This window comes from Sinohyriopsis cumingii, chromosome 18 (genome assembly GCF_028554795.1).
Source record: "Sinohyriopsis cumingii isolate HCF-2022 chromosome 18, ASM2855479v2, whole genome shotgun sequence".
Lineage (NCBI taxonomy): Eukaryota > Metazoa > Mollusca > Bivalvia > Unionida > Unionidae > Sinohyriopsis > Sinohyriopsis cumingii.
The window spans coordinates 73,399,141-73,412,480 of NC_142978.1; the positions used below are offsets into that span (position 1 = coordinate 73,399,141).

General features: G+C 35.6%; 1 protein-coding gene across 1 annotated transcript in view; it reads left to right on the top strand.

The window, feature by feature from the left end:
• The window catches only part of LOC149776975 (mediator of RNA polymerase II transcription subunit 13-like), a 110,900-nt gene that overhangs the window by 53,885 nt on the left and 43,675 nt on the right, over nt 1–13,340 (top strand). The window contains exons 11-14 of the mRNA XM_089941700.1: nt 2,008–2,080; nt 8,791–8,951; nt 9,381–9,480; nt 11,025–11,206. Coding sequence (XP_089797826.1) covers nt 2,008–2,080; nt 8,791–8,951; nt 9,381–9,480; nt 11,025–11,206 — 516 coding nt within the window. The remainder of the gene's footprint in view (nt 1–2,007; nt 2,081–8,790; nt 8,952–9,380; nt 9,481–11,024; nt 11,207–13,340) is intronic.

The window sequence follows — 13,340 nt, forward strand, 5'->3', positions numbered from 1 at the left end:
CTGTCCTGGCATCCAATAAGGCCACCACAGCAGTCTTCTGGTTGCTTTTCCTACTGAATGGAAAGTCATATTGACATTGGGTTTTTACTGGATGACTTTTTTAAAATAATTGGTCCTAAAGGAATATGGAACTGCCCAGATATGCACTACAGTAGCCATTTTGAAATCTTTTTATTGCTTCTTCCGTGGAATACATGGTTATATCAACATGGGGTTTTCACAGAAAGACTTGTGTCTAGTGGTCCTAAACGAAAATCGGATCCAAGGCCATGACAGCAGCCCTCTTTAAAGTCGTGTTATTGCTGCTACTTGTAGAAAGTTGTTTTAACCAGAAGACTTATGTCCAGTTGGTACTATGTAAAAATTTTGACAGTTTGATATCTTGTATGTTCACAATTTGACAACTAGTTTGGACACCATGACTTCAGTGTAAAAATCTTGTTATTTGCTTCTCCTAAATGTAAAGTCACATTGACTTGGGGTTGTCAGCAGAAGGTTAATTTTAATATCCAGTTGGTACTGAATGAAAATTATGCCGATCTGACCTCAAAATATGACGGCCCCCATTAACAAATTGAAAATCTTGTCACAAATTCTTCTGAGTTTGCAGTGGGTTTTCACATAAAGTTTTGTCTAATTTTGCCTAGTTGTCCGAAATGTTCCAATCTTAGTGGCTAATTTGAAAATGGTTTTGTGTAGAATTCCTGGAAATTCTGGACAGTAGAGCATCAGTACCTTTTAAGGACTCCAGTTTTTGGTCTGAAGCCCTATTCCATATATCTTTCACACTGCCCATGACTTGAAATCCATTCACATATGCTCAAAATAATTGCTGGCCTAACTTTTTATGGAAAATTCCCACTGCCAGTACTTTTGTCAGGATAATGAACGGGTGATTGATTGGAGACTTAATCCTTAAGATGCCTATGTAGTAGTCTTTGATCAAACAGAAATTGTTGATGCCCATGCAGCTAGGACAAGTACTGCATTTGATGAACTCCCACAGAAGACACAAGTTTAAATACTAATTTCAGAGGTTACAGTTATGTTAAAGTTAGAAAAGTTAGCCATGCACATGCCTTCAAACTGCAGCACAGATTGACAGTCATGCTGCAAACAGAAACAGATTTAACTTCTGAAAATGTCATAGTAACGCTAATACAGCTCAATGGTGGTTCATTTGAAGATTTCAGTTTCAAATGAGCACTGGATATACGGAAGGGCAAAAGAGATGGATTGTCTTCAGTTGTTGGGGGATAAGATGTATGTCACCTTGAAATTGCCTCGATTTCTCCCCTTTGCATACATGCCAACCATTATGCTTTTGGCATAATCATTACACTGTTTTCACCAAATTACATTTTAGTTGGCTGTTTATGAATTAAAAAATTTTGGGTAAAAAAATAAAGCAATAAAAAGTTGGGGGGTTTTTTTGTTGTCATTTTTATTATTACTTCTTTAATTGCACTTGTATAAATTTTGAGAATATTCTTAAAAAGATAACTGCTACATAAGAATAGTGTAAGAATACTTTCCTTAGTTGCCATTTATAACAACTGTGTTTCTTCTAATTTGAACTTCTCGTAGATTCATTTTATTGATGAGCTAGCTAGTTAGCTTACAAGTCAGAACAGGGTTAGTGGCAAAAATAAATGTATCATTTTCATACATGCTTTTATCCCAATTTGTAATATATATTTTACACTTTTTATGACCAAATCATGGGGGGTTTTTTTGCCACTGCTGATGGCAATAATTATCCTCCTTTCCAGCTAATTCTCCTGCACTTTAACTGTTTTATTAAAATGTCCGTGAAATAAAGGATTATTTGCAAAAAGTCTGTATCATAACTCTGGGAGTAAGCTTTTTATCAGAAGTATGCATGCAATTTTCCTTTGTAATTTACCTTTATTTCTCTCGTTTTTGAAAGAAGAAGATAATTTTGTATTTACTAAGCTGGATTTCTGGCTTAAGAATATATTTCTAACGCTCACTGTTTGTTTGCAGGAGGATGAAAAGATAGAAATATGCAGGAGTAACAGTGAAAGTTTCAGTTTCCCCCGTGATGAAAGGTCTATAGGTAAGTCCAGTATTAAACTAGTGCTGCTCAGTAATATATGTGCGCAATATATTAATTTTATTATTTTGATTTAACACAGTATTGCTGTGAATAGTGAAATATGCGGTTCTAAAATTTGTCCCACTTTTCAAATCCAAGGGACGTATTCTCTTACACATGCATCATTAGTAATTAGCTTACCGTTCTGATGACCTAGTGGTTAGAGCATCTGCCTCAGATGTGGGAGGTCGCAGGTTCGAACCCCAACCGAATCATACCAAAGACTTACAAAAATGGTACTAACAGCTGCCTCGCTTGGCACTCAGCATTAAGAGGTTAGTGTTAGGACTGATTGGCCTGGTGTCAGGATAATGTGACTGTGTGGGACATCACTATAAATTGTCACACTGCAGACATTGTAGCGATATGACTGAATTTTTTTTTAAAGCTACATTAAAATTCTAAATCACACACACACACACAGAGTAATTAGCTTCATTAAGCTTATATGAAGATTTGACTCCCAGGAGAATTAAAAGCCAAATAATTAATGTGGGTAATAGAAAGTTCTGGCATAGTTAATCTTCATCCTTGAGAAAACTAAGGAGATGATTTCTATGAACAATTGATATTGATCACTGTACCACTTTGACTTTAGCCACATGACCAAGTTTGAACAATAGAAATACTCTAAAACATGGCTGATTATACATATGGGCGTGCTTTGCTTTAAGAAAGAGCAAAACTATTGGGAAGATAAATAAGAAGAAAAAACACTTGGTCACCATTGTCTGTTGGATGGTTGTTATTGTTGTGGGGTTTAACGTCATTATTCAGCACACGATAGGCTATGCATGGTGGCCAGTATTAAGGAGGAAGAATCCAGGAAAACCCCGGGAAGAACCATCGACCCATGAGAAGCTACTGGCAAGCTTTTTCACATACCCACATTAGCCGAATCCTAGACTCGAACCCACGCAGACAGGGGTGAGATGGCAGTGATCCATAATGGAGAGCACTTCAGACCACTTGGGGTCCCTCTGTTGGATGGAGTTTGTGTGATGATAATTGCATAGTTTTCCAAAATAGTCTCGCCATTAACCCAGCGGTAGGTAAACACTGGTGATGTCCATGTTATGAAAATAATAGGCCTTCATGAGAACATTTTTTGAAAAATTCTACTTGAATAGAAACAATAGATAAAGTGTACAAACTTGTTTTTAACATTGTAATCAAAACTAGTGATAAAAATATATTCCATATTAACTTCTTTTTATAGTTTTACTGATCATGGACCAGAAGAGCTTATGTGATTGTTTCTTGTCCATCCATCTATTAGCACAAGTTTGTTAGTGCTCTTCCTATCAAACTACATGGAGGAATGCCTTGAAACTTTGCACGCATTCCTCCCATGTTCTAGTTGGCCCGTAAGGAAAATGGTGCTGCTTAGAGATCCAGTGTCCTACTCCTCCTGAATGAATGGTCATAGCAGCATGGAGTTTTCACTAGAAAACTTCTTGTGATTAGTTGGTTCTTGATGAAAATGTTGCCCATCTGACATCCACTATGGCCACCATGGCAACCATCTTGAAAATCTTACAGCTACTCCTGAATGTATGGTTGTATCAACATGGGGTTTTCACTGAAAGACTTCTTATGTCTAATTAAAGTATAAAGACTGCTGATCTGACATCCAATAGAGCCTTAACATCAGCCATCTTAAAAATCTTGTTATTACTACTCCTGAATGTATGGTTGTATCAACATGGGGTTTTCACTGAAAGACTTCTTATGTCTAATTAAAGTATAAAGACTGCTGATCTGACATCCAATAGAGTCTTAACATCAGCCATCTTAAAAATCTTGTTATTACTACTCCTGAATGTATGGTTGTATCAACATGGGGTTTTCACTGAAAGACTTCTTATGTCTAATTAAAGTATAAAGACTGCTGATCTGACATCCAATAGAGCCTTAACATCAGCCATCTTAAAAATCTTGTTATTACTACTCCTGAATGTACGGTTGTATCAACATGGGGTTTTCACTGAAAGACTTCTTATGTCTAATTAAAGTATAAAGACTGCTGATCTGACATCCAATAGAGCCTTAACATCAGCCATCTTAAAAATCTTGTTATTACTACTCCTGAATGTACTGTTGTATCAACATGAGGCTTTCACTAATAACTTATTGTAATGTCTAGTTGGTCCTAAATGAAAGTGGTGCCCATCTAATATCCAATTTTGCCACCACAGTAGCCTGTTAGAACATCTTGTTATTGCTTCTCTTTGTTGTATCAACATGATGCTTTCACTAAAAGCTTATTGTGATGTCTAGTTGGTCCTAAATGAAAGTGGTGCCCATCTGATGTCCAATTTGGTCACATCAGCCTGCTTAAAAATCTTGTTATTGCTTCTCTTCTGAATAAAAAAAATGGTACCTGTCTGATGTTCAGTGTGGCCACCACAGGGCCATCTTGAAAATCTTATCGCTACTCCTAACAGCAAGTCCTATTTACACTGAGACTTTTTATGATGTCTAGGTGTTAATAAATTAAGTGGTACATATTGGAGGTCCATTATGGCCACTGCAGAGGCCATCTTGAAAATCTTATTATCACTGCTAATCCAGAACAGAGTCATTAACATGATTTCACCAGAAAACTCAATATGATGTCTACTTAGTCCTGAATGAAAATGGTACCAATCTGCTGCCAAACATGGCTGCCACAATGGCCAACTTGAAAATCTAGTTATTGCTACTTCAGCTGCATGAATGATCATATCAGCATGGATTTTCACCGAAAGACTTCTTTTAATGTTACGTTGATCCTAATTTAAAATGCTGCCGACCTGACTGCCAGTATGTGGCCATCTTAAATCTCATTTTCCCTGTTCTTAAATGGAAACTGATTTTAACAAGTGATTTTCATCAGTAGAGTTCTTATTGTATCTAGTTGATCTGTTTGGTATTAAATGAAAATGACTAGCCCTCCATATGGTCACTGTGATATCAGTTTGACAGTATTGTTATCTCTTATCATCCCAAATTTATGGTTATATCAGCAAGGAGTATTTACCAATATACAGAGATCTAGGAAACATTTAATTACGCGTATTTGGATGCAATTTTTTTTATCTTGGACGCAGAAAATCACCCATGCAGGAGTCCTCTGTATGCACTTTTGTTGCAAACAGGAAACTTTTTGTGAGACAATAAATGTTCTAATCACTATGAAAAATTAAACAATGCTTTTATTAAGTTTGTTGTGCTGACTTCTTTGATCAAAGGTTGTTGGCTTGCTTTGATGAAGGTACGTGAGTTATTTAAGGCTCTCTTTGAAGAACCAAACCAATACCGTTTGTTATTGTTGCAGCAACATCAAATAATTGTAGAACATTGAGACAGAATTTTTTTATTTGCTTAGTATATATCGGTGCTTCAGAAGTTATCAGTTTTTCTTGAAGTTGCAGCAAAACTTTTTTCTGGTACATTTTTATAAAAAAAATCTTGTCATCTGGTTGACTGTAGTCATTTCTCGTTCCCGCCTTCAGAGGTGGTTGATTGTAGCTAGTCAGTTGCATGGCTATTTTCATTAGATTACAGAATACAATACTTAGGCCAGACTTCAGCATAAGCTGATTATGATATAATAATGCACTGTTAGTTTTGTTTTTGTCAATATGAAACAAGAATTTGTTTATGTAACAATAGATTCCAGTGCATTTTTATATCCACTTTTGTTGCTTCTGGTCATGGTGTCTCTGAATTTCTCCACTCCAAACCCAAGACTGTATATACAGTTTTTATCAGCCAAAAATATCATCAAAAATATCAGCAGATGGTATATTTTGTCACTAACAAGAAAAAAATTGCAATTTGCAACATTGGCAAAGCCCAGTGTGATCCCTGTTATTGTGTTCATTTCTGATTGTAGCCATATAAATATTGCATGTGACCTCAAAATCAAGGCACATCGAGACTTAGACCAAATGTCATTTGCAAATTTGGGTAAATATTTTAGGTTTAAACAGAAAACTGCTGAAGAATGTAATGAGGTTCAGAACTGTGCTAAAGTTGCTAGAACTGATAGTTCAGATGGGACAGTTGGCAAGTGTAATAAAATGTTATGCGTGGATAGAGTTTGGAATAAAAACTTTCCTTGGATTTACAAAATTCATTCTCATGGACAAACTAGAGTTATATGCCAGTGGTGTAAAGAATGTGGAAATTAAACTCATGGCAACTACTGGTTCTTCTAAGTTCTAGGCAAAGTTACATATTTTCTAGGCATGAGACCCACCTACTTGCTAGGTAGTCATAAAATCATTGAACTGCACATTGACAGAAGCCTGTAAAACTCTGCTTCAAGAATAGAGAGAAATATTTCCAGACTTTGCAGTCCTAGCTGCAATTGCGTTGGTGTCACCAGTGACATCCATGTTGTGAGAGAGGCTTCATTGTGCAGACAAAATCAAAATGAAGGGAAGGTTCAGAACAAAACTGGACATTAACATAATTGATGCGAGTCCATAGCTGCCAACCCACGCGAATTTGACATGAATTTCATGACTTTTTCAGCGATTCACGCCGCAAGCCAAAAATTCACAATTTCTCCAATTCTCAATTATTTTAAATTTGTAATAAAATAACTGATTTCCCGTTAAGCGCTAGTCATGATATTGGCAGTTGCCAAAACGGTCTGGTACTGCTGGTCGCGATATTAGTAGAACTACAGCCGATTAGTACAGTTGGCCCGGTAGAAAGCATTTTAGCCTATTTTAATCTATATGTATAAGGGTAGTTTTAGAAATGCTTTTGAAAGAAACTGGGGCCTAACCAGAATTTTGCTCTACGTATGTGCCACCAACACTGATCTGAGTTACCGTTCAGCATTGCATGTAAGATCTTGAAAATGTCTTCACCACCAAGGGAAAAAGAAATGTATTGCTCAAAAAGTGAAGTTTAATTTGGAATATATAAAAAAATTGGCCATGCATTCTGCCATTAAACATTGATATACATCATGCTTTTTGCACACAGTGTACCACAAATTGTAGTATTGGGCATGGTGGCAGAGACGATGTGAGGAAGCACATCGGTTGCAAAAACACATAGAAGTTGGTAAAATTAAGAATTCGCAGATTTCAGCTCTGGAATATTTTAAGCCATCGGCAGAAGGCCTGCAAGCTATCAGCGCTGAAGCATTATTCGTGAGTTTTCTTGTTGAACACAATCTACCTTTATCAGCTGGAGACCATGCTAAACATTTGTTCCGACAAATGTTCCCAGACTCGAAAATCATTTCCAAATTTTCCTATGGAAGAACAAAAAGTGCTGCAGCTCCTGTGCTTTCCTCACAGCAACAGTGACAGCGAAAGAGTATTTTCTCTAGTGAGGAAAAATAAGACAGACTTTAGGGCCTCCTTAGCTGCAGAAAATTTGTCAGCAATTTTCGACACCAAGATCAACCAGCAGGCAAGAAGTCTGAACTGTTTAGAAAACAAATTTACAATCAAGCAGTTGAGGAAGTTCAAGTCTGCCACAGTATCATGTCTTGATAAATAACCACAAGAACAAGCGAAGTTTATGAATACCATAATAAATAGAAATGCAGATATATTTCTGCATATATGTAGTGTTTTAGTTTTATATTGCGATGTTGATATAGTGTAGTATTGACAGTCAGAGTGGATGGAGTTATTGTCATGGTATTTTTCACTAATTCGTGTCCAAATTCACTACTTTTTATCCCTATTTTCACTAATTGTGAGCCTGGAAGGTTGGCAGCTATGCGAGTCAAAGAAGAGGGACCTAGTGTGGAGGAATAAAATCCAAAGCCAAGTATCACAAAACTTGTGAAATGCAACATAGACGAAAGTGGACTATATTGTAGTTAAAGAATATATTTGTACATGATGTCAGTTTTAATACATAATTTTTTGAAGAATTATAAATAATTACAAATAAATAAAACTGACAATGGGAATTTTAATGGACATTTAGACACTTAGCATACTTATGGGAGGGGACTGCAACATTTGCTGGTGAGACTCATATTTTTACCAAATTAGGAGTCCTGGACTCCCCGTTTTAAAATCCTAATGAGACCTCTGAATATACTTTTAAATCTAGTGTGCCCTAAATGAAGATGTGTGAGTGATCCATCCAATATAGATGCAATGACAGCTGTCTTGAAAATCTTTTCACTAAATGGATGATCATTATGACGTGGAGTTTTTGCTGAAGACTTCAAAGTAATGTCACTTTGTTCTAACTGAAAAAATGTGCCAATCTGACATCCAATATGTCCACCACATCAGCTAATTTTAAAATCGTGTTTCCTCTGAAAACTATCATTACTTTGCAGTTAAAAGGAAAAATGGTCATGTATTCCTGGAAATTCTTTCACCCATTAGACTTGCTTAAAATGTTCAGTTTTCATAAGAATAAGTTTTCCTTGAAAACTCTTGGATGTTCTTGAAAAGTACTTGGCAGTAAATTCTCTCAGGCCGTACAAACCATGAGAGGGGCTTGTATGATGTATTACAATTTGCTTTGCCTGTTAGTACAAAACATAGTTTGTCACATTCTGTTGTACTGCTTATAACATTAACTCCTGCACACGTTTCATCCATTCATATACCAGTAGATCATTACAGTTGCTTACGTTTAAAGAGAAATTCAGAAATTGAAAGGAGCATTGTTTTGTTTATTTTCTTTATTAGATTTAGGATCTCTCACATCACCTCCGACAACCCCAGGTACACAGACGGGTCCCAGCCAAGTTGGGATGGCCAGTAGTTTAACACGAGAAAAAGATCTTATTCCTCAGGTTTCAGACTTGGACAATCTGTTTGAGTCAGATTCAGATTCCAACGATGACCCTGTAAGTATATTGGTGAAAAGATTCATGGGGGGAGGGTAGATTTGTCATAGTCTAGCTGAAGAACAAATGATTTGACAAGAAGAGGAATTTTTATTTGATAAGAAAAATTTACAGGGAATAGATATTACCACAACCACCAAATAAAATCCAAACACCTACACTGTGGATTCCAGTGTACTTTGAAGAAAAAAAATGTTATTCATTGCTGAATATTTGTTTATTTAATTGTACTGTAGTCCATGACTTTCAGATCAACTAAATAAAGTTCTCTCTGATATATTGATATTCTAATTTTTAATTGTTTTATTACATCTGTGGAAATATTCTCTGATCCATAATGACATTATGTACTGTATGTAGGTGTATATGAATAAATGAATAATTATGCTGCTGCCATGTTTACATTTCATTGTTGCCTGTTTTCTTCAGTTTTCACATAACAGCCCTCTCATGAGTAAAAGCATGGAAGATGGCAAGAGCAGCAAAACCAGTGCAGCCTCTGGGACTGGGGATGTGATGGATAAGCTTTGTAAGTAACTGTATACGAAGTCTTCAGTTTTGTAAATAGTTTGCTTCTTAGGCAAGTAAGGACTATAAAAAAAATAAAGTTTTGGAATCAAATTAAAACGGCAGTGAATATAGAATGCATTCAGTTTAGATCTGGAAGAATGTGAAGCAATAATTATGGTATCTTTGTCAGTTGTGTAGAAGAATGTTTTATGCACAAATTTTTTACACTTGGCAGAAATTTCATAAGAATCTATTTTAATGGAAACTCGGAAATTCATTTGGAACTGCTCTTTTTTTATTATGTAGGATGCAGATGTTGTCTTGTTTCATTCTGCATGTATTATCTTAATGATTTATGTCCATCTGTCCTGTTTTGGTTCTACAAATAATTTGAATTCGTTGCCATCTCTCATTATCTAACTTTCTAAGTATCCTGATTTTGAGGCAAGTAAGAAACGTATAGATTTTGGATTCCAAAGACAATGGTCAAAATCATAAGGAAAAAAAGAAACTCAAATATTTGGCAAAATATCTCTGTTTCTGTGGAAATTTTTTAAAACCCATATGAAAATTTTGTGGATATAGTTTCAATTTATTATAGGGAGGATACCATTTGATTGCATTCACAAACAGTTAATTATCCCACCAATGAAAGAGGGATTTTACATAAAAGAAGTATAATAATGTTTAGTACAGGCTGGGGTTATAATGTTCAGTTTATGGTACTTGTATTGTCTAATAGATGTACACAACTCTACAAGAAATTGAAATTGCTTTATTGATTAACTAAAAAGGTTTCTTTTGTCTGATTTATCCAAGCATCAAAAAGTTCTTTCTGTAATGTGGAATGAGTCTACCGCCTAAAACTGGCAAGTTTGACCTTGTACTGGTGTATACACATAGTTAGGAAGCATTGTTTACTGTTCTCCAACTGACCGGCATTGGAGACAAGCCACTCAACTTGTGAACTGATCATTTATCTTGCAGCTCAAATAGTATCCATCTGTGTAAAAGGAACATAGACTCTGGTCAGAAAGTTTTAATTCAGAGAATGATTCTTGTTCATAATCCATTCTCATTGCATTTCTATACATTTATACATGCAGACTCAAAAATATTTATTCCACTACATGGAATTAAGCTGTTAAATCTGTTTTCATGATTGTATCAACTATTCCTATCTGCTTCTGAAAGAGTCCTTATATAGCAAAGTACATACAGTGCATGCTTGTCAATCTAACCGACCATTGCACATAGCAATGGCTGTTAGAGAATTAGTCTTAACCTATGTAAATATATGGTACATTGAGCTATTAAAAGAAAATTTTGTAAACATTATGAAAAAATCCAAATGTATTTGCCAGTTCAGTATGCCAATAGTAATAATTTGAATTTTCCAGTGATTTGCTTAAACAAGTGAGTTTGAGAACACTAAAACCGGTTTCCACATAATCAGATGGATGATAAATCAGTTACTAATAGTTAATGTACATTTTAAAATAGTAACAAAATCCATTTTATGCATAGCCTTAAAATAAATCAAGGTGGTAATTGCCATTACAGCTGTAGCAGAGTTGGCACGAATGTACCCAACCCCTCCTTCACTGGAGAACAACCATAACTTTGCCCTTTCTCCTGCAACCAGTGCTGAGGCTCCTGTAGAATCTGTCACACACATAACTGAGGGGCTATGCATTAAAACAGAGATCCATATTAGTCATCACTTTCTGGAGGAAGCTACCAGGGTAAGATAAATTGGAGTATTAAAGAAAAATATCTGTCATGCCCACATTAGTGGGAAGTGAGACATAAGTCATTTTTCCAGTGCAGGAAACAGTGTCAGCAGTTATGGTTATTGTTAATGTTTTTTATTTGCAACTATTTCCTAAATTCTGAAGACTCTTGACATACTTGGCATGAGCCATTGTGTAGCCAGGATGATACATTCTTCATGTTCACTTGCTCATCTTGTTGGATTTCTTAAAACTTGGGATGAATTATTATAAATGTAACCCAATACATTTTTCAACATGTTTGCCATCCTCCTTCGACCTGGGAGTCAAGGCAATAGTCACAGAAAATTTGCATTAAAATTTTGATTAAAGTTTATTCATTTGATTCTATATCCTTAACCCCGTGATAGGCTGGATTATTTTAATATTCTGAATAGATCATTCTCAAAAACAATTCAGTCAGTAACATGCATATGCCATTGTTTGACCTTGATGCCAAGGTTACATATTTTGCAACAATCCTTTGATTGTGGGTTTCACATGCAGGCCCTAACCTTGCATTGGCTGCAGAAAGAAGTATGTAAATGAAAAGATTAGTAAATCAGAAACATATATATATATATCAAAAGAGTTGGGTAGTGTGTTAAAAGTCTTGCACAGAAATCCCTAAATTGTGCGTAAAGTAAATTTTCAATGTTCTAATGTGTATTACCAATCAAGAAAGATGGATCTTATCATAATTGCTAGTAACATTTTATTACTTTGCACATAATGCCTTGTAAGAAACTTGAAGTGTGTTTTTGTGTGTGGTTATTGAAATGTAATCTTCACAGGTTTTTTTTGCCATTTACTTGGAATTCTTATGCTGGAAAAGTAAAGAGCTGAATGACAGTTTATTTTACCCATGGACAAGTAATTTTTATATGGAAGTTTGAATGCCTGAATGAGCTCAAATGCAAGATAACTCATTAACAAAACAAATTATGTCAGCATATCTGTGGTGATTTTTTTCTTGGTATGGCATGAAGTACATTCGGATGCTTGTGCAGACCTTAAAACAATATTGAAACATTCCTGATCATTGTGCATGAGACTATAAATTATGCTGCCAACTCTTTAAAGGTGGGTTTTAATAGGAGTCCTTGTGTCCTTCCATATGTGCATCCTTCCAAACTTCATCCATCACTCTGTAATTTTTCTAGCAGATAGTACCACAGTTATTGATAGATTGGCTAGAAACATTGCAAATATTACCTGGAGATGAATTGCAACAAATATATGTCCTCCAGTTTTTTATCTTTTTAACTTGAAACTGAATGAAGTATATAAGAAAATATTGTGGTGCAGTTAGCTCACTGTATTGGGTGGACATCCAGGAAACAATGTAAAAGTTATGGCCATCACCTGAAAATGTACATCAGCAAAGCACTTTTTTCCTGCTTTTTTATAATAGAGTTAATGCCCTCTTTGGCATCTAGCTGAATGCACTGTTTGGCAAATATCTTTTGAATGTAACTTGTGTCACATTTTTAGTGGCTTGCCATGAAACTATACATGCTGTGGCCATCTTCTGAATTTCCACATATCAGTAAATCGCTGTTCTTTCACAGATTTTGTTTAATTTGTTGCCCTCTTTGTGTGCCAATTGAATGCATTGCAAGACAGTATTATGACCACAACTTGTCTTGCAGTCTTTCATGGATTGTTGTACAACATACGTATTGTGGTCATTATCTGAATAAGTGCATATAGACAATAATATTATCATCAGAAAATAAACATGTTGACCCATCATTGTACTTGTACTATTATCCGATGAGTTGTATGCCTTTTATTTTTACTGTAAACTTTGCTTCATGATGGGGAGCTGGTACATTTGTTTGAGCAAAATGCACACCGTTCCTCAAGTTTTACTAGTTCTGCTGGTCAGAAACCAGAAGATTTTATGGCAAGGGCTGATATCCCTCCATAAGCCATTGTCCATCAGTCCTGTTAGCACAAGTTTATTGTTGCTACTCCTTCAAAACTACTAGGTGGATTGCCATGAAAACTTTACAGAGACATTCATCCCACAGTCCAGTTGGTTCTAAACTATGTCCAAAAGACTTCTCCTGATGTCTTTTTTGTCCAAAATGAAAATGGTGCA